The 21132-nt window shown below is 38.5% G+C and overlaps 1 protein-coding gene across 7 annotated transcripts in view; it reads right to left on the minus strand.

The window, feature by feature from the left end:
* diaph2 (diaphanous-related formin 2) overlaps positions 1 to 21132 on the minus strand; it is a 381698-nt gene that overhangs the window by 233780 nt on the left and 126786 nt on the right. For 5 of the 7 annotated variants that reach the window (XM_077531612.1, XM_077531611.1, XM_077531614.1 and 2 more), the window contains 6 exons: positions 17939 to 18057; positions 16393 to 16457; positions 14104 to 14208; positions 9651 to 9713; positions 6769 to 7131; positions 2810 to 2924 (listed from right to left, as the gene is read on the minus strand). In XM_077531612.1, the coding sequence (XP_077387738.1) occupies positions 2810 to 2924; positions 6769 to 7131; positions 9651 to 9713; positions 14104 to 14208; positions 16393 to 16457; positions 17939 to 18057 (830 nt within the window). The remainder of the gene's footprint in view (positions 1 to 2809; positions 2925 to 6768; positions 7132 to 9650; positions 9714 to 14103; positions 14209 to 16392; positions 16458 to 17938; positions 18058 to 21132) is intronic. The other 2 variants (XM_077531615.1, XM_077531613.1) reach the window with 1 other exon arrangement.

Below are 21132 nucleotides of genomic sequence, written 5' to 3' on the forward strand. Positions count from 1 at the left end.
TTTATGATGGACGATCCTCGGTTTACGACCATATCGACAAACAAGATTGCAGAAAAAAAATGTACACAGGAAAAATAAGTAGCGTAAAATCCGGATTATAAGGCGCACCTGATTATAAGCCACACCCAGTACATTTCTAAAGGAAAAAGCATTTTGTACATACATAAGCTGCACCTGACTATAAGCCGCATGTGCCGACATTGAAACGTGAGATATTTACAAAGAAAGACGGTACACAGAAAGAGTTTTCAAAGGTTTAATAATATACCTTAGCTTTTCTTTCCAAACAGTGCCTGTGACGCGGCAATAACACAGCAACAATACGGCAGTAACTAACAGGGCTGGTTAAAAATAACATACCGGAGACTTGTTGTATTTTCCATGATGAGGGTTTGTTCATGCTAATTTTATTCATGCACAAAGCGCAAAGTTACATTAAACTTGTGTCTTCATCGACACATATATTCCACCTGTCTCACTCTTACCTTTTCTGAACGAGCGCCCCTGGTGGCCGTCAGAAAAAAATGCATATATTAGCCGCAACGTTGTATAAGCTGCAGGGTTGAAATCGTGTGAAAAAAGTTGGGGCTTATAGTCTGGAAATTACGGTAATTGTGGTCGTTTCTTCGCCGTAATTTGGTGAAACCATAAAAAAAAAATAAAAAATAAAAAAAAAAATAGGCCAATTGCTTGTGTCAAGCTATTTATTGCCACTCCCAGTTAAAGTTTACTTTAAAACTCAACAAAAAAAAAGATCATTACAATTTGTCTATTCAACCAAGGCACATTAACTGTTTCACAAAACTAAGCTAGCGTATTGCTAACATACAACACAAAACACCATAGAAGTGCAAATGAAACTAGCATCAATTTTGCCTTAGCAATTTTGTTCATGTTTTCATACAGTATGATACTGCTGGGTGTTATTATTGTTTCTATTTTATTCTGTTTCAAACCTTTAATCCAAGTGGCAGCTTATTGTTACTGTGATTTTTATTCTCCACGCTTTTTTGCCATGTAACAACTCCCACATAATACAGTCTTCCCTCGCTATAACGCGGTTCACTTTTCGCGGTCTCGCTGTATCGCGGATTTTTTTTTAAGTGCAATTTTGCATAATTTTTTTACAGTAATATACCCATTTTATAAAATTTATGAAGGTTTGAACATTGTCAAAGTTTGAACACGAGAGAAATGTGAGAACATGTAAATGCCTCAATGAGAAAAGTGTATAAATTGTGCGGTCGGGGATTTTAGAGCCTTAAAACATTTATAAGAATTGTAAAACATAAAGCTAACTACTTCGCGGATGTCATTTATTGCGGGTATTTTTTGGAACCTAACCCCAGCGGAAAATGAGGGAACACTGTACTTCCAATTTACATTGTTCAAATTTCAACTAGCTTAAAAAATTCACATCTCCTGGGGTATATATCATCTGATTCCACATTACTGACAGCATTTGCACAATTTAACTTGTAATATCAACTTTTCCCCATTCATTTTCAATGAGACAGACATTGAACTTTTTTCTAAGTATCACTTTCCACGTGGCACAGTTGGTAAGCACATTGTCCAGTAACCAGGAGGTTATAATTTCATAATTTATCTCTCAATTTACTTCATAAGCATTCCACCTGCATTCAAATCTTAGCATTCAGCTTTCAGCATTCCCACGCAATTTCTCCAGAAATTGCACTTAGTCTAGTTTACAAATGTGTTTTTGTCACCACTGTAGGAACTCCTCTGCACAGTAAATCGAGTAAAAAAAGATATGAGAGGCAAATGCAAAAAGATATCAACAGGTATACAGTCAAGTGTCAATTTAAGAAATAAGTTTCCTGGCGGATAATCTCCAGTGAAATATGACTGCTGGTCTCGTTCTTGCCACTTTATTAAGCCTCACTACAGAATCTATACTCGCTTTTCATCTGTGTTATGTCAGGAAATCACCCGACGGGCATTGAAGCAAAATGTCTATTTATTTCAGAGATATATAGAAAAAAGATTGATCATCTTAGTGTGAAAACCTGGAGGCTGAGAAAGCAGTTGGTGTCCAAACAGACATCGGGTGTACGGCTAAGGCTGAAGGATCGGGTATAGTTATGTCCGCGTAGCCTGACAGAGCTCACATTTGACTGCTCAGCACTTGACAGGGCTTCAACTTCTCCCTCCACTGCCGCTAGAATTAGCGGGCTGAACTAAACACATACACTGTCAAAGAGGGATAACACACATCACATCGCCATGAGGGTAAAGTGATTCCACATACACAATTCCATACATAAGCAAAGGCGAGCTGTTCCGTTTTTTTTTTGTTTTATTTTATTTATTTATATATTTTTTTGTGAAACAAACTAGCCAGGACAAGCTATGCCCACAGCCCTTAAAAATAAAAATAAAAAATCTTCAATGGAGGAGTAGTTTGCTGGATAGAAAAAGAGGAGGAACAAAGCTCCTCTCGGGTCAAACATCCCTTTTGTGCGCCCACACAAAACGCTGATCGGAAAAACACTAGTCGAATATAGAAAGAACAAATACAACGTGCAGTCACATTTGCGAGAAAAATCATATTAACACCCTACGGCAGGAGCGTTCCTATCCTTAATTGGCACAAAACTGAGAATTATTGAAATTAATATTTTAGGGGGGGGAAAAAAAGTGTCATGAGATCAAAGTGGCTTGGCATATTTAGGCAGAGATGCTAAATTAGGTTTATGAGGAGGATTAATGAAGTAAAAAGGCTCTTGTGTGCGGGGGAGGGGGTTCGAAGTGGAAAATGGGAGCGAGACGGCGCCTCCGTTCTTACCTTTGCTCTGTGACGAGAAACAGTGGGAGAGTTGCGCAAACAGGTCGGGATTCTCAAAGTTTTCCTCTTTCACTTTGATCCAGATGCAATTCTCCGCCATTTCCTGTGGCACTATCTGCGGTGACACAAGTGTTCCATTATCAGACCAATCAGAGAGCACATAAAAGTGGCACTCCAAAAAAAATCTGGCGGGATATTGTGTGCATTTTCGAAATGTGCACTTGTTTTTGACTGGATTCACATTGCATATTTTCATTTTGAGTTTAAACAACAAAAAGAAACCGCCCAAACTAAATGTGTAATCTTCTCTACCCCTTTATCCCAAAAAAGAGAAATAAGCAAACCTCATCAAAGCATTTTAAAAGCACCAAAAAAATGTGCCTATAAAAAATAAAATAGGAATTGTCACAAATAAGAGGTTGATATCTCACCTCGTGAAACTCATATCTCAAAACTATAGTGCTTTTTCGCTAATAACAAGCATTATTTGTCTTGATAGAATTTCTCCTTTTGTTGAAATGTGTTCCTAAAGTAAGAATAAAACAAGAAAAATAAGTCAATATCATAGAACAAAAACAAGCACAGTCCCCTTGTTTCAAGGTATTTTATCTTGCTGATGTTTATGTTTTTTTTGCAGTGTATGTGCTACTGATATGTTTGCCCAAAGGCTGCATATCACAATGAAACTATTCTTGAAAATATGGTGTTACAATATTGATGGGAATAGAAGCTCGAAATGGCTAAAAGGCAGTAAGTTTACTGGTGCTACATTTCAAACCGATATATGGGAGGGATTTAGGCAAACCACGTTAAAAAAAATAATAATAAATTTATATTTGTCTTAATGGCATTTGTGAAACTTTGCAGCATTACAAAATAAATGACTTTTTTGCTCGTAAATGAGCATCTTCAATTGTACACGCAACTATTATATATTTTAGTAACATAAATTTGCAGTAATGATTAGTACATGACTGTGTTTATTATATATCACATTTCATCTGCTTCAATCCAAAATGCAAGAGTGGCTTTAATTGCACTCCCCAGACTTGCACATTGGCATCCTTACAGTATTTTTTTTTCTCACTCCAATTACTTGTAAAGCAGTGCCACCACATCATCACAAACAGGGAGTCGTACTGAAATTATATGGAGAAAAATGTGTATTATTAAACCAATTTCTAATGTCAGCCGCTGTGTCACTTTAACTATTGTATCTACTAATGGGCCATACTATACTACAGTATACGTGACGCTACGATTTAGTAATTGCATGGAACTTACTTTCCAAAGTCGTTTGATTCGTGCTCTGGCAGGACAAACTATGGATGGAACTGTTATGAAAAATAACTACAACTTTATACAACTAATTCACATTTGCCGCCGGCACTCGTGCACTTCCAATCTACGAAGGCAGGAGACTGTTTTGCCTGTCAAAACAATAGATTGTTTGTCCTCGGGTGCTTATGAATTTCATTTGCATTACCAATCCACTCTTCCTGCAAAGCAAAGGTATTTTTCAACGCACGCTACAGCTACTGAATGTAGACTAATCACCGTGGAAGGAAGGAAGACTTACCTGAAAATGCAAAACTACTAATTTTCTATTGCGATGACACCATAAAAAAGTATCCTCTTGCTAGTGTATGTATAAGAATCCAAAATACATTTGCATATGTGGCTTTTTAAAAAGGTCAACTGAATTGTAACATAATCTGAAGAGCTAGTGGGTTATAGAATGTGACAAAGGCCTTAAGTTAAAAATGTAGCGTTGACTACAATGGCATATTAGTGTCAAAATAACTACAGTGCAGTACATTAACCAAACTTGTTGGGCTTTAGAATAGATCTCCTTTTTGATATTTAAAGTTTTATTAAGTTAGATTACCTTATCAATCATGCAGTGTGTGTACACAATCTGCCCAGAAACACTGGTGGACTTCTGATTCACATTGTGACGATATGATTTCAATAAGAAATAAGAAAATAGACATAAAAGGCTCCAGAGTCAAACTATCTCATTTTAACATTGACCCCTGGAATTCCAGAGTACAAGAAAGTTCACCAATATATACTGTAGTAAGAATAAAAGAAAACAAGGCACAGGTGTTGATTTCCCCCAGTGTTGTTTTAGAACTAGAAATATCACAATGTAAAAAAAAAAAGGTTTCCCCCATTTCCTGTTTACTAACCAATTATTTCTGTTTATTTAACCTTTTTGAAACGGATTCATTTACTGGTTCAGTCATTGTTTTCCAAAGTAAAAGCAGATGTCTTTTTTTGAGTAAACACAAAAGATGATAAGTCTTTGAAGGACGAGAGAAGTCAGTGAATAATTACGGTTGCTAGGCTGATAAATCAGTGGATTTGGATAATCAGAAGATACAATGAAAACAGCAGAGGCCCCAGAATTGAATCCTGTGGAACGCCATACATTCATTCTGTTATACATGTGAATTCATATTGCACATATTCATCCGACCATTTTCTTTTCTTTTTTTCACAAATTAGTTAGTATGAAGGGATTATAATAATAAAGAAATCACATGGCATACCATCACAACAATTACTGAGTGCACCAAATTCCCTGCAGCACAGATAGGCACAGATGTTACTTGATCACCTGCAGCCAAAGATGGCCAAGCGGGGGGCGTATCATCACGAATCATATTGAGTCTTGACCTCTGCGATTGACTCACCGAACCTTTGTAGTTCAATCGAACCCAGGTTAAGAACATCTGATCTAAATGATTACTCAATTATTAAAATAGATGTCAGTTAATTAGATAACATTACTTCTTGAAGAGATTAATTTTGACACATCTATTTGTAACATACATTATTAAATATAAATAACTAAGTTAACAACTTTAACAACTCAAGGCCAGATACAGAATGTAACATTTCTGTGATGTTGAGACTAAATAGCTAAATTTTCAATGAGCATTCAATTCTTATTGTTTTTTTATTAACTCATTCAAACCCAAAAATGTGTAAACACATTTTTTAATACGTTGTCCACCCAAAAACATATTTATATGTTTTTTTTCTGTTTTTTTTTTTCTTTCATGCAAGAACAGACAGAAGGCTTTGATGCAGCTTCTGACATGTAGAGGTGGCTTAAAGCAATGGTAGTTATTATAAAAAACTGCCATCAGGTGGCATCAGAGTATAAGAGATCATCCAGGGCCATGTTGCAACAAGCTCTTTTTGTCAGTGTTTTCAACAGGAATGTGAATAATGATGAAACTTAGCTATATTCTAATGCTAATTGCTGCAAAAAGAAAACAGATAGAAATCTAGTATTTTTTTCCTGTTGAAAGAAGAGACTAATCCTTCTCTTGGTAGGTTCCATGTTTTTATAGTAATAAAACACACTATTCTGTGGAACTTGCAAAATTTGTCGAAATCCAGTAAAAATGCCAGGAACAAAGGAGGTTGCTTCAGTGAAAATAGCTGCGAGTGAATAAGTTTAGAAAAGAAAAAAAGACAAGGCTAGATAAAGGCTCCTAAAGGGGAGCACAGTAAAAGCCTGGGGGGAAAAAATGCGCACATATAGCACATTGTTTTTTTTGTTTTTTTTTTATGTATCCTTCTCTGGTGGCATTACAAAAATCTCAAAGGGGAAGCACTGATTTTGACTTATTGTCACTTTAGCCATGTTTCACTGACTAGCACGTACCAAAATGTTCCTGCCGTTGTGAGTCTTATAGAGTTACATTTCCTGTTAAATAGTAATTAACCTTCCACTTTGCCATTGCCTGTACCCTTCTGTGGTGTGGTGGCACGAAGAAATACAAGGAAAGCCCAAGAAAAAGTAAAACAAAGTTGTGGAGTTAATCCATTGGATGTTCAATTAGTTAGAAGTTTTTAGCATATTGTATAAGCTTCCAGGTGATTGAACAGAGGTGATACAACTTTTTATGATTGAAGGTGCAATGGGTTATTTCTCAGCATACCTTGTTCCAGTTGACTCTCTTCATCACCGTCTCAGGCTTGTAAACCTTCTTGGGCACAAGTCCGTACGGCAGTTTGAGGACCGGAAGTGAAGGAGGTGGAGGAGGCGCGCCCGGGCCCCCGAAGAAAGGAGGAGGGGGCGGGGGCCCGCACCCGGGCGGCGGAGGTGGAGGCGGAGGCCCCCCGCCCGGAGGAGGAGGAGGTGGCGGCGGAGGAGGCGGAGCGCCGGCGTGGCCGGGTAGTGGAGGCGGCGGTGGTGGAGGACAGCCACCCGGGGGAGGCGGCGGAGGAGGAGGGGGCGCCATGTCGCCTCCCGGTTGCGGCGGCGGAGGTGGCGCTCCGGGCACAGCTGGACCAGCTGCAATCTGCAAGAACACATGGATGTCTTTTGTTTTTGTCATTTTAATCAAGATGCCAAAGACGTTTCTGTTACCTGCTCCGAGGCTTTATTGTGATGACAAAAAGATTTAAAGACTTACATCTTTGTTTTCTTTGAAAAAAAAAATGCTTTAGCTCTGCCTGTGCAGCTTTAAAATATACAATTACTGGACCTCACCACTGCAGCTGAGACTGAGAAGAGGTAACAGTCCCTCAGCATGTCACCACCGTCACTTTCGCCACATAAACACAGCCAGCCTGAGTCAAAATGCCAATCGGAAATAATAAATAAACTAATATGCAAATTTGGCAATTACGGACACCCAAACACGGACATGTTGTGAGCTTCTCAGCTTATTAGTCGTGCGTATTGCCCAAACCAGTTCAGCCCTGATGAGCGTCCTTCAATGTCACTTTGCTGAGAATGTGATTGGCATCTTTTGTAAAGATGTTATGATTCATTACATCATTGCTGATTGTTTATTAAGGCTAAAATTAGAGCTGCTCTCTGTGACAATTCAGATTTGACGATTACGTGTCTGTCAATCTCAAACCCTCTGTGGCCCATTTCCTCTTTCAGTGCTGATAGAAGCAAATGGAAGGAAATTAACTGCTAAATTAGTGTGCTTGGTTTCCATGTTGATGGCGGGCTTATATGAAAACGGTCTGGATTCAGACCGTAGACTCAATGAGGAGGAGGGTCGGTGTGGCAGGTAATTAACTGGGAATTCTGTGTGATTAAATACTATGTCCCAATCTCATCTCTGATATTCAATTCAATTGCAACGTGATTACTTATGAAAATTGCACTCAACAAGCAGGAAATTTGAGTGGGTAAAACCATTACAGCCTGTTAGCGCTTCCATTCGAGTCGGGTTTTATCGACAGCACTATTTGTATCTGCAAAAACAGAGGGTTCAATGGTCCTGTCAGATGAGGTTATAAATGGGGTACAGCAAAGTAGTAGCTCTTCATACAAGAAAGCAAACTCAGTTTTTGCTGTACTTAGTTAGTTCTTTTCATTTGTTTTATATGCAAGACTTAAAAGTGTTCCTCTTACACATTATTACACAAATTATGACAACTTAGTTTGACTTCCATACAATTTTTGGCTATGCTGTTGTTTTATGCATGAAACTACACCGTAAACATTCTTTCGACTGGCGAGTAAATTTGAACGTATTTCTGAATACCGGTACATTGGAACGTACTCACAAATGAGTTCAAACATACGCACAAGAACGTTGGAATTCATTCGGAAATACATTTGAACATACTCGTAGGACATATGCAACAAACATAGCATATTTTCCCATAATGCAAGGGGATATTACTGTGCATGTGCAAGTCAATACCCTGTTGAATTATGGGAAAAAATGCCAAACTTAAATTGTGCCCTTTAATCATGCCTACATAATAATAAATAATAAAAGTTATGATGTTTTCTTATAATGTGGGCCAAATTTTTAAAAAGTAAGTGTGATGACATGCGCAATGATAACCAATGACATTGTGGTAAAATGCTATGTTTGTAGCAATTAGCCTACATGTACATTCAAACGTACTTGGGAGTACATTTGAACATATTTGTGAGTATGCTTGAACGTATTTGCAAGTATGCTGGAACATATTTAAATATGTTTGAACGTACTCGGCACTCAAACATGTTTACGCCACATTAGCAGTTTACCAAAGTTCAACGGGTACTACGGGTAAGTTAATGGACTTTCTATCTATTTTTTTAAAGTCTGTCAATTAGTAAAACACATTTTTATTATTTGGGTTTTGACTTAGCATGACACTCAACATTGGCATTGATAGTGTTTTATTGCTTTTCTTATGTTATTGTGTGAAGGCTGGTGTTGTTCCTATTTTTATCTGTTCCACTTTTTTCACACGCTTCACCTTCCAAATAATTCATCTGATTCACATCATTTCAATTTCAACATATTGCAAAAATTCCATTTGATTTATTACAGAAATTTACAGTTCTCCCTGAATTAAACATTTTCACCTAAAAATTCCCCATTCATTCCAATATTTGTACCACCCATTCACACATTCAAGACTCATATAGTCCTCATTTGAAATTAATTAGTATGCATATTCAATTCACCTTGTGAACAGTTTTCAACACACCAAAAAAGAGAAAAAAAAAGTCACCCACAAACATTCTTTTTTTTTTACTTTCCACATTATTCACTCCTCCGGTCCTCCCTCAGTATTACTTGATCGATTCAAACAATACCAACTTCAACATGCTCAGATCTTTTCAGCCATCTCATTTATTACTCCCATTCACAAAATTCACAAAATATTTGAAAGCCCGGAATTTTCAAATATGTAGAAATTCACCTCCAGTCTTTGACCAATTAAAACCATTCCGACTTCAAAATACTCACCAGGTTTTTCCTGCAATACATGATTTTAAAAATAAACAAACCATTGGATGTTTGCATCGTCAAGTGTTTACCGTTCCACAAGTACATGGACGAACGACACCCACCTTGGCTTCAGATTCCCTGATGAGTCTCTGAGCCTCTTTGAGCTTGTCACTTTCTATTGTTAACTGCAGATGCCAACCACACACACAGGAAGACACACACACGTAGTAACCAACATGGGGGAGCAAACAGATGCACACATCGGAAGGAAGGTTAGAGAGACAGAGAAGAAAGCTAGTATGCTACGTGGCTGTACGACACATACAGTACACGGGGCAGACATGCGTTAAAGTTGCAAGCAGGGTCAAAGAGGACACATCTTAAAGACTACCAGTGCATCACACATCCCCTTTTTCCCCTCAATGAGGTTGTTTGATGTGCAAGAGACAAGAGTGTGGTGTGTCTTTACGCTTTATAACGAGATGTAATACATCATGCCATCTACAGTATCTTCAAAGGAAAACCACCATGAAAAAGCAAAAGCAAGGTCCATGCGAGCTCCTTCAAAAACACTTCTTCCATTTGCTTTTTTGTTCTCTTTTTTTTTTTTTTTTTGGCATTGTGAAATACATTTCAATGTTCTTAGATGTGTGACAGCCATTTTTGTATGCGAATGATTTTGTTTGAAGAGGTACCCTGAGACGACGTGTTGTTTACAGCAGAGGTCCATGGGTGAGTCGATCATATCTTTAATCATTGTGTCATAAATAAATAGCAGAAAAATGTGTAGTTTTTCCGCTCTCATGCAAGAGTCTCCAGCACTCTTTGGATCGATCTCCCATAATTTGATGAAGTCAGTAACGGTGTCCGTTGTTATGCATTAAACAGTAGTCTGAAAATAACTGCTTTTAACTAGTGTTGTTCCGATAGAGGCGCCGATACTGCATTAAAACAGTGGTATCGGTGAGTACTCACAAGTACGATACCATTAATTCCAACGCTAATATAGGATTTTGGATGCAGCATCTTGTGTCTTGCTCGTGCACGACATTCACTGGTATGTGACATGTTCACTACATGCTGATCTAAGATATCCTATTGGCCCTTGAATGCTCTGAACCAATGGCAGGGCAGCATTTTCATGTTGAGGAAAAAAAAAACCTTGAGTATCGTATGGTATCGGTATCGGCCGATACTGCAAAGCTGGGTATCAGAATCAGTATCAGGGGCCAAAAAAACGGTATTGGAACTACACTAATTTTAACACAACAGGATAAGAGAAGTGACTGTAAAACTCTAAACCCAGTCCTGGCAATATGACTTATGACATATTGTATGACTACTTTTTTTTTTTTTTGTAATCCTTTTCCCCACAGGCGCTCTCACACTCTCACACTACGCTCTTCACACTCTCAGTCAGTGCTGTTTATATAAAACATTGAATAAAGGCAAATAAATCTCAGCTTTAAAAGGCAATGTGAAGGAGGCGTATGAGAATTATGTCCACAGTAACAGAGAAACAGGTCATTTCTGCAAAAGACTGCTACGATCTAAATAATTGATATGCTAGTTGGACAACCTAAAACTAATAAACAACTTTAACTGAGCAAGTTTGCACCACATTTAGGAAAGAAACTTGAACGCAAAAGATTTATTTAAAGGGAAATGTTTGGGAGATTATACCATCCATATTTTATTTTGGTGAGGTTTTACCTGCTCCCTCCGTTTAGTTGGATTGGATCATTAATGTGTAAAAATAAAAAATGTAGCCTGAGTCTGTGTGTTGGGGGGGGGGGGTCGACCAGCGTAGACCGCTAGCTCTTCCCACGGGCCGATTGAGGTCAGCTACGAGTCTGTCAGCTTGTTAAAAGCTATTAATGGGATGGCGCAGAGTTCCGCTGCGTACCACTGCACTGCTACATTATTCATTACATCTCCAACCCAATTGCAGTGAATAGCTTCCTTCTGCTACGCTACGAGCAAAAATGGTCGGGGAAGGGCGGATGATTCCCCACTTGTTGTGATTCCCGTGTCCCTTTGTTGATGTTTACAGGCGGAGGCACTTCTCCACTCAATTGGGGGATAATCAAAAAGGCACATCAAACAGGCTGCTTGTTACAATGCCAAAAGTTCCTGGTCGACCGACGCTCATTAAATGTGCCTGGTTGTGTGGCAAACAAGGTGAGGGGAAGCGATTCCGGGCATGCGTGTGTTTTAATATCTGACAGGATGTCTTCCCGGATGAAAGGTTATGGTTCGCTTCCATTTCATTCTTGAAAAATAATGACAAAAAAAAAATGCCGGGGATGGCAGGACGGCTTTGATGGAAAAGAGCCGCACGCGGGATTTAAATGGTGTGTCGAACGCGGATGAAGGAGGTAAAACACACTCGCAATCATCACAGAGGTTGTTGTTGTGTTCACCGTTTGAGATGGGATTGGAGTGGTACACGCGGCTAACTCGCAGAAGATCAAAAGCGGCACTTGGTTGGCTGTTACTGCCGTTGCATAATTAAACAAGAGAAAATGGGTATTTATGGGCCTTTGGGGGGAATTTCCGGATCCTTGATTTCATTGTTTGTACGTATGGAGACGATACACAGATCACCTTTGCATAATGTCAGTGTGAGACGTGTATTTCTAACAATTAGACTTTACACCGATCTGATCGGCCCAGACCAAGATCAGATGATATAAAATATAAAATGTAAAATGTGGGTGTCGGTTATTCTTTTGTTTTTTTAAACTCGATCGCTGATCGGATGAAAAATCCTGATCGTGTAAACCCTAAAAATGATATACCAATATCCGATATCCAAACATCACGGTACGATATTATCAAGATATGAAGCTCACAATACGATAATTATCACGATATTGTGGGGAGGTCGGCGTTATGTATTAAAGGTCACAATACTACAAAAAGAATGAGCTCATACTAAAAAAAAAAGGCACAATATTGTGCTTTTGTACATTACATTAATATTATGCCATTATTGTTATGTTTTATTATTATGCTATGTTGTTAATGCACGCACACATTGAATTCCTCCACATAATGCTTCACGAGCATTTTACGTTCCCCATTATCTGACAATTAACATAGATTTTAAACATAAAAGGGCCAAAACATCCCTAATGAAAATTAAATTGCACTAAAACACGAGCCACCAGAGGGTCCTAAAACTGCAAGAATGGAAATCAACCTGACTTTTTTCATGTGTTGCATTTAAATATCGTGAACATGACGACAACAATATTGTGGCAGTTTTAATATCACGATATCACGATATTGCGCTTATCGTTGCATCCCTAACAAATGAACATAAATCATTTTTTTTGTTTGTTTGTTTTTTTTTTTTTTTTAGGAATCTTGTGGCCATTTTATGATTAGGAACTCGGAATTAGCATAAAAGAAAATTGCCATTAATTCCCTGCCATTTTAAAGAAAAAATGCTACATTGAGATATATAGATTTTTCTTTACAGTTATCTGCCAATATTTTTTGGGGGGATTTTTTTTTTTAAGTATCAAAAGTATCAAAAGTACAATTGGTATTGCTATACTCAAGAGAAATACTTGGACTGGTGCCAACCTGCACAAAAATGTTACCAAACATACAAAATTTCTGTACTAACTTTACATTAAAGCGGGGCTTGTCACTATCAAGTCCACCTATCCTATATAAGGGGATTTAAAATGATGATTTTTTTTTTTTTTTTTGGACCATAAGTTTGTAGTATATTTTTAGTTCAAGCTATTAAAATGGGCAGTTCAGGGAGCCCATCAATTATTAGTGCCAAGGTTTGATGCCTATAGTAACAAGTGAATTGCTTGCAAAAACTGAATATATAATTAAGTGTTTAAAAGTATATTTCACTTAATTGGGGTTCCCTACATGTGGTGAGATTTCAGTAGTAGTGAATATACAGAAGTTTTTTTTGGGCTTTTTTTTTTTAAGGAAGAAAGGCTTTGATTTTTTTAAGTGTGCTACACTTCTTTTTTTAATGCACCTCTCTGCCTTCAAATGACAGATATGTCTTTGTTAATAGCATAACATTTAAAAGAAAAATGGAAGAGCGCAGAAAATTTAGATTGTGGTGATGTCATCATTAAAAGTGGCGGGCAGTAGTCAGGAAGTGAGAAAGTGATGGGCCCGTTTGGGTGTGAGGGTGCCGTTGGTGTGCAGCCATGCTTTCATCGTCCAATATTGGCTTACGTAAAATTCCATTACTGCTCTTTCCTCTCAAGATGCTGCTAAAATGTTTGCAATTGGGTTAAAATGGCAAAGTAGTTTTCTGTGCTCAGAATTGGGAGGTTTTGCTCAGGAAGAAATGTTTTCAAAGGCGGTAAAGAAAGAAATGCAATCCACTTCCAAGATAATACAATTACATTGAAAAGCTTCAATGCGGACACTCGGCCACATTAAGAGCTTCAACTTAAGGGGATTGACCTTTTATTAAATTAAATGTTCTCACATCCACTTAAGAGAACATCTGTGAGAGGTGCGAAAAGCTCTCCATCTGGTTGAAAAGTCCAAAAATAACCGCAGGTTATTTTTTTTTTGTAGATTTACCTGAGACTCCAGGGCCTGGATCTTCCCCTCCAACTCTTTGAGTCTCTCCTCTTTCTTTTGAGACTCAGCCTGGGCCTCCTGCCGTGCGCTGAACTCCTCGTCAAACTGCACGAAAGAGGACACAGATATGTCAACGTGCGCACGCTGATGAAAACAAGGCTGGCGAGCGACGGGGCGTCTCCGGAGAGCGGCCCCGGGGCACATCAACAGACGCCAAAAACGAAGGCGTTCTATTCGCGGTCTTCATCACCCGGGAGTCCTGTTGTCCTTTATCTTTGTTTCAGGCCTGGCTTTCATACATGTTGATGGATTTAACCTTTGCACAAAACCAAGACATGTCAGCGCAATGACTTCACAGACACAGCAGGGTGCACGCACTGGGCTGGTAAGACGCTATGCTGAAGAAGAAGAAAAAATAATAGCCGGAAGTGTCACAATGGTGTGCTTTAAAAAGACATTCTAATCGTATGCTTTAACTTTTGACCTCACTTCAATTCATATTAGAATGGTTGGGCCAAATGAAAAACACGGCCATTGGTGGTAAAGTTTTCTTTTTTCTTTTTTTTTCTTTGTGAGCAAAAGCATTTTTTTTAAATAAATGAAGATGCACATCTATTTATTTTCTCTTTTTTTTTTTAGCATTCTTAGCATTGTTTCAGTGCTCGGTGATGTCTGCTGTATTTTGTATTATGAATTTGATATTTATTTATTGATTACTCACTTACTTATTGTTATTCATTTGATGTAAATTTTATTTACTTAATGTGTAATTTACTTGTATACCTACTTACAATGTTTGATTTGTTCTTGTTTTACTTATATTTACTGCATGACCAATTTCCGTTCCATGTACAGCACTTTCTATACAGAAATTCTTCTTTTAAAGTGTTCTATAAATAAAGTTGTTGTTTTTTTCAGTCCAAAAAATGATCCAGTCCGTGACTCAAATACGTGATCAGATCCGAACTGTGACTTTTGTGATCCATTGCACCACTACTGGTAACCAGTTGGAGTGTACCCCTCCTCTCGCCCAAAGTAAATCTGTATATGCTCCAGCTTACCCGGGACTCCAAAGGACCTAAGTGGAATACAAAATGGATGGCTGGACTGTATCATGGTTAATTAGTGGGACGTTTTTACCATCCCTCATTTGCAGAGGTGGCAAATCCCGATCCAGAAATTAAAAACCCTGCCGCAGTTTGGCTTTTGCCCCAGGTGCTAGCTACCTGACTCCCTAGATAGCTCCCATGGTGCTTGTTTACCTGCTGGTAGCTAGCTAGCTAGCTAGCATCAGGGGCTTAAGCCAAATTGTGGCAGGGTTTTTACTTTCAGGTGCGAGCTAGCTAGCTCCCATGGTGCTTGTTTACCTGCTGGGAGCTAGCTAGCTAGCTAGCATCAGGGGCTTAAGCCAAATTGTGGCAGGGTTTTTACTTTCAGGTGCTTGCTAGCTAGCTCCCATGGTGCTCTTTTACCTGCTTGGGAGCTAGCTAGCTAGCATCAGGGGCTAAAGCCAAATTGTTTTTACTTTCAGGTGCTAGCTAGTTAGCTCCCATGGTGCTCGTTTACCTGCTCGGGAGCTATAGCGAGCTAGTATCAGGGGCTAAAGCCAAATAGTGGCAGGGTTTTTACTTTCAGGCGCTAGCTAGCTAGCTCCCATGGTGCTTGTTTACCTGCTAGGGAGCTATAGTGAGCTAGCATCAGGGGCTGAAGCCAAACTGTGGCAGGGTTTTTACTTTTTGGACCCCGATTTGCCACCTCTGCTCATTTGTCATTAAAAGTTAGCAGAGTGTTTGAGAGTATAGACTTGTGAAGTTCTGTTTGCATATAAGGATTAGCAGTGTTGAAATGTGACTCATAAATCACCGCCTGTAAAGTTAATACATTTGATGTTCGTAAGGTTTGGACAAATTATTTGTTCTAAATGTAATTGATCTAATAGATTTTTTTTGTGTGTTGAAATGAAAACAACTTGGAAGTTGACCAGCGTAACGAAACATATTGCGTTCGATTTCCACTGTACTAGCAATGAAATGCACATTAAGGAGGCCTCTCTCACAGCAAAGACGCATCGAATCACCTGCACAAAACTTAAGTGCAACCCGGTACTGTGCACAAATCAGAACCTCACCATTGATTCTTGTAATGCTGATACGGATCATGTAGCGTCGCAGCCAGGTATTGATTAAAGCATGGAAAATCAATAGCTTGTCTGGGAGCTATGCGGAAGAAAAGCCTTTCCTGATAGGACTCGGCCAAGCAAGGGGCCTGTTGAAGTGATTAATGCCTCACCTTTTTGGAGTACTCGGCAGCTTTCTGCTCGCTCTCTTCAACTTTGGATTTGTCTACACACTGATCTGCAAGACAGCATACAAACACACACGCACATCAATACATTACACGCTCATTTCCGTGCATTATTACTTTTTTTTCCTCTTGCTTCTGCCAGAGAAGTTTTTTTTATTTTTATTGACATCTATTTGATTCTGAGAAGGATTAAGCAAAAACCCCTTAATTCATCTCTAAGATTGGTTTAAGTAGTTTGTGGCCTTATTTGATGGTATAAGACACATTTTGAAAACACATTGTATCCCATGAGAGAGAGAGAGAGAGAGAGAGAGAGAGAGAGGAGAGCAGTGGATACTTAGCTCAATAGCTATCTAACTACGTAGCTAGCTTGATAGGCTAGCTAGCTGATAGATTGTCAGATAGATAGATAGATAGATAGATAGATAGATAGATAGATAGATAGATAGATAGATAGATAGATAGATTGACAGATAGATAGATAGATAGATAGATAGATAGATAGATAGATAGATAGATAGATAGATAGATAGATAGATAGATAGATAGATAGATAGATAGATAGATAGATAGATAGATAGATAGATAGATAGATAGATAGAGCAGTGGATACTTAGCTCAATAGCTATCTATCTACCTAGCTAGCTTGATAGCCTAGCTAGCTCATAGATAGAGATAGATAGATAGATAGATAGATAGATAGATAGATAGATAGATAGATAGATAGATAGATAGATAGATAGATAGATAGATAGATAGATAGATACTTTTCAATCTGGCAAACATACACTATCGTATAGCTTTCACATAAACAACATTGATTATCACCTGAATGCGTGTGTACGTGTGTGTTTGTGTATGTGCAATTGTGCAAGCCTTCAACAAGGATCAAAATGCCGCACAATATGTGTTTCCAAATTGTCCATTTGCTCACTTGAAGGACAAATTCTCATTAGATTGCATATCTATCTGAGAAATAGTTCTTATTATAGAAAAAAACAACCCCCTGATGTGAAGAAGAAAATCATTAAACCCAAAAAAAAAAAAAAGCAGTACAAAGAAAGAAGACACCTCAGTGGTTCATGTGCCTTTTGTGTGGGTTAACATCATTGCAAACTTTCTTGCAGTCTGTCATACCTCAGCTATTTAGAGTCAAAACTTTTAATGATTCTTTGTGGTGGAGTCAGAACAGTTCAGGAACAAAAGACACATCTGACATGTTAAAAAAAAAAACTTAATTGAGTCACTACAGAAATGTGAAATTGAAACGTATTTTGACGTGTTGGAATGTAATCCATTAGTTGAAAATGACAAAATAAAAGGATAATGGCTGCATAGACATTGTTAACAACAGTATCGTACACAGGCGTGAATGAACACAGCCAACTTGATACCCGGCCAATCGAAGCTAATTCCTTTTAAATTTAGCACAGAAGAAGTGTGAAGTCATAACCAACCATAAATGTGAGGGTGAATGGTTGCTTGTCCATATATTATGGGAAACTTTCCCCCTACTACAAATCAAGGTTACCAATCAGATGAGTGAAGTCCACATCCAATCGGCGACTGTAGCCAAAGTCGGGGTCCATGCCGCTTCGATGCAGGACCACCTGAGAGATGCACTCTTCAACCACCTTGTAGTACTGAGGCCTGGCGGGTCACAAAGCATAAAGCAGAACAATTACAGGGGATATGATAGACACAAACTCGACACGACTAATTAAGCGTAAATTAGTCCCTCATCTGAACTAGAGGTCACAAAATGCCAAGATGGAGAAAAAAATGGAGAAAATAGCCATGCGCCTTGTTAAATTTGATCACTTGTTTCACTCCCGTCGTGAAATGAGCAGATAATGGGCGCGCTGAGGCCGAGGGTGTGCTCGCGCGTCCATTTCAAGGTGACAGCCAGCCCTCTCGTGTAATTTGCAATCATCTTTGCCAATTAGAGCAGCCATAAAAAAAGATATGTAAATCTAATCAGTGTAATGTGCGTAATTGAAAGCACAATGACCAGGAAAACATGTCAGCTCGTTAGAAGTTAGCATGGTTATCCAGCTGTGTGGTTGTGTGCGTAAGTCCAGACGCGGGAAGCGGGGCGGGCAAACGTGACCTTTCTGGCGGTGAAACTATCAACTTTAATTGCTTGTGACATTTAGCAAATAGATTGCCATTTAAGATGAGTTCCTAACTGAGAAATAATGATTTTCTAAGCTCCACTTTGACCCCCGGGTTCATTTTAAAATTCCTAGGGCAAAAAGTCTGAATTCCTCTGAATTATAAAAGCTATGCTGAACATTGAATATGGATATAAAACAATGATGTATATTTCAGTCTAAAAATTTAATATGTACAAGAAAAAGATATATTAACTCATTCACTCCCAGCCATTTTCACTGAAGCTGTTTTATTGGATTTTGCCTGACACTTTCTTAACTCTTTGACTGCCAGCCATTTTCGGAAAAGGTAACCCCTATACTGCCAGCTGATTTACAGAATTTTACCGATCTTTCAAGCTCCACAGAAAATGTTGTGTTAGGACTATGGAAACGCGGATACTACCAAATGAAAGATTGAAGTCTCATCTTTCATCTAAAAAAAAAGTTTGTTTCTACCTTATTCGGATCTTCAGTAATCAACAATAGAAAACACCTTCGTTTCACCCAAATCCTCTATTTTCTTCCAAAATACGGAGAAATCAGGCTTTTTGTGAAACGATGTTATTTCATGCACTCTAGTGAATTTGGCACTTTTTTTTTTGCATGAGTGATTCTACAAACACCTAAACTTCTATAAAACACTACCCCAACAATAAAAAATGTTTTTTGATTGCAAAATAACAGTTTATTTACATGCAACAGTAGCAATCCGAACAAACAATTTGGAAAACTCTTTGCAAACTATTTACACGTGCGCAACAGTTTTTGTCAGTCTGCTTCTGCATGGACTGATTTGCTGCCCAAGGCTTTCCTCCACCCGTTTCCATAAAAAAACATAGTAGACGTCAATTAACGTCTATGGCGGCCAATTCTAGGTTTATACTGAACGTCTTTAAACGTTTATGGCGGTCAAAGAGTTAAAATAACGGCCTAAGTATTTATTTATTTTTTTTATTTTTTTTTTCAGATTTTTCAGGAAACACAAAAAAAAATTGATCCATTTGCATCATGAGATGATTTAGGTAAAAAAATATTTTTTGCAAAAAAATGACTTCGCCAATTATTTTAAGAGTGTGATGATATGTAGCATATTTTAATTATTAACCATTTAATTCTAGTACAAAAACTAAGTACAGCATACATTTAGAATACTATAAGTGTAAACACTTGTATTAAAAATTTTAGGTTAATTATCGAAACAAGCGTGCCTGCAAGATGTCGGCACCTAAAGAACGAGCTGGCACCTTGTGGGAGGACAAATCACTTTTGTGAACACAAACGTGCAAAAGCACAACAGTCTGAGCCAAAGTTAAACAGAAATTAAAATAAACATTTCGGCTCTTTATGTATATTAATTTATTTTTAAAGAGGCACGGAATGCCTTTCTTTAAAGCTTGATCTGGCAGCTTCGCCCACTCGTGATTGGATGAAGCTCGCGAGTGTCGCCGTGCTCGGCTTAAGCGCGGTGCCGCTCGGCTTACAACTGTCACCCGCGCACCCTGCGTTATTATCTCAATAAGCCGCCCTATTTTCCCGCCGTCCTCCATCCTCCGCCATTTCCAGGCGGCCGCAGTGACGGCGAGAGTGACCCAGAACTGTCAGGCCTCTACACGGTGGGCAGGGCCGGTTTCCAAAAAAGCCAACATATGCCCCGCTGCATCACTCCCCACCTCTTCCCTTTTCTGACTCTGGCACCTCCCGTTCTTCCAATCGCTGCCGAGCGCCATCCCAGCCACTTGATCCAGCTCTGCTCCACATAGCCACTGTAATCCCCATATCGGCGGGCTCCAAAAGAGCACATCTGCTCTAAATTTACAGGGCGGGTTTGATGTGCTCTCATTCATTAGGATGGCACTGAGAGATTAATTATCAAAAATAAACCGAGCCCTCGAGGGAAGAGCAACAACTCATAGCAATGACAGACGACACGGCACTTGAATGCTTTATGCCCAATTTTGACGATCCATAAATACATATACAATAATACTGTTAAGATTCAAACTACATTTCCTTGAATGGACACCCTGTCCCAAATAATCACCCGTCAATATACAGTATAAACGTCACATCTCTAACAGACACCTTCTGTTTTCTCACAAAACATCATTGATGATACAACAAAGTGTTTATACAATAGACAATACCAAAACATGCACCGCCCCCCAGTAAAACAATGACATGGCATCTGTAAAGCTGACCTGGACAGTGGAGTGAAGATAAGGTGTTGTTGTAGGTAGGATCAACAAAAAAATAATAATAATTATAATTAAGTTAAATAAATATATCTGCAAATAATTAACATTTTAAAGTTCAGTACAATAAATAAAAACAACACAAATGAAAGAAAAGGATACCATTTTATTACTATTATTATTATTATTATTAATATTCTTAGTAGTAATAGTAGCAACAGCAGCTTCTTATTCTTACTATCTCATACCTCATATGTAACCATCATATTGTGACTGCTATGTGAAAAACACGTACCGTCCTTTCCGGACTATAAGTCGTTCCGGAGTATAAGTCGCACTAGGCCAAAAATGCATAATTAGGTAGAAAAAAAAAATTA

The sequence above is a fragment of the Festucalex cinctus genome, chromosome 9, assembly GCF_051991245.1.
Source record: "Festucalex cinctus isolate MCC-2025b chromosome 9, RoL_Fcin_1.0, whole genome shotgun sequence".
Taxonomy (NCBI): Eukaryota; Metazoa; Chordata; class Actinopteri; order Syngnathiformes; family Syngnathidae; genus Festucalex; species Festucalex cinctus.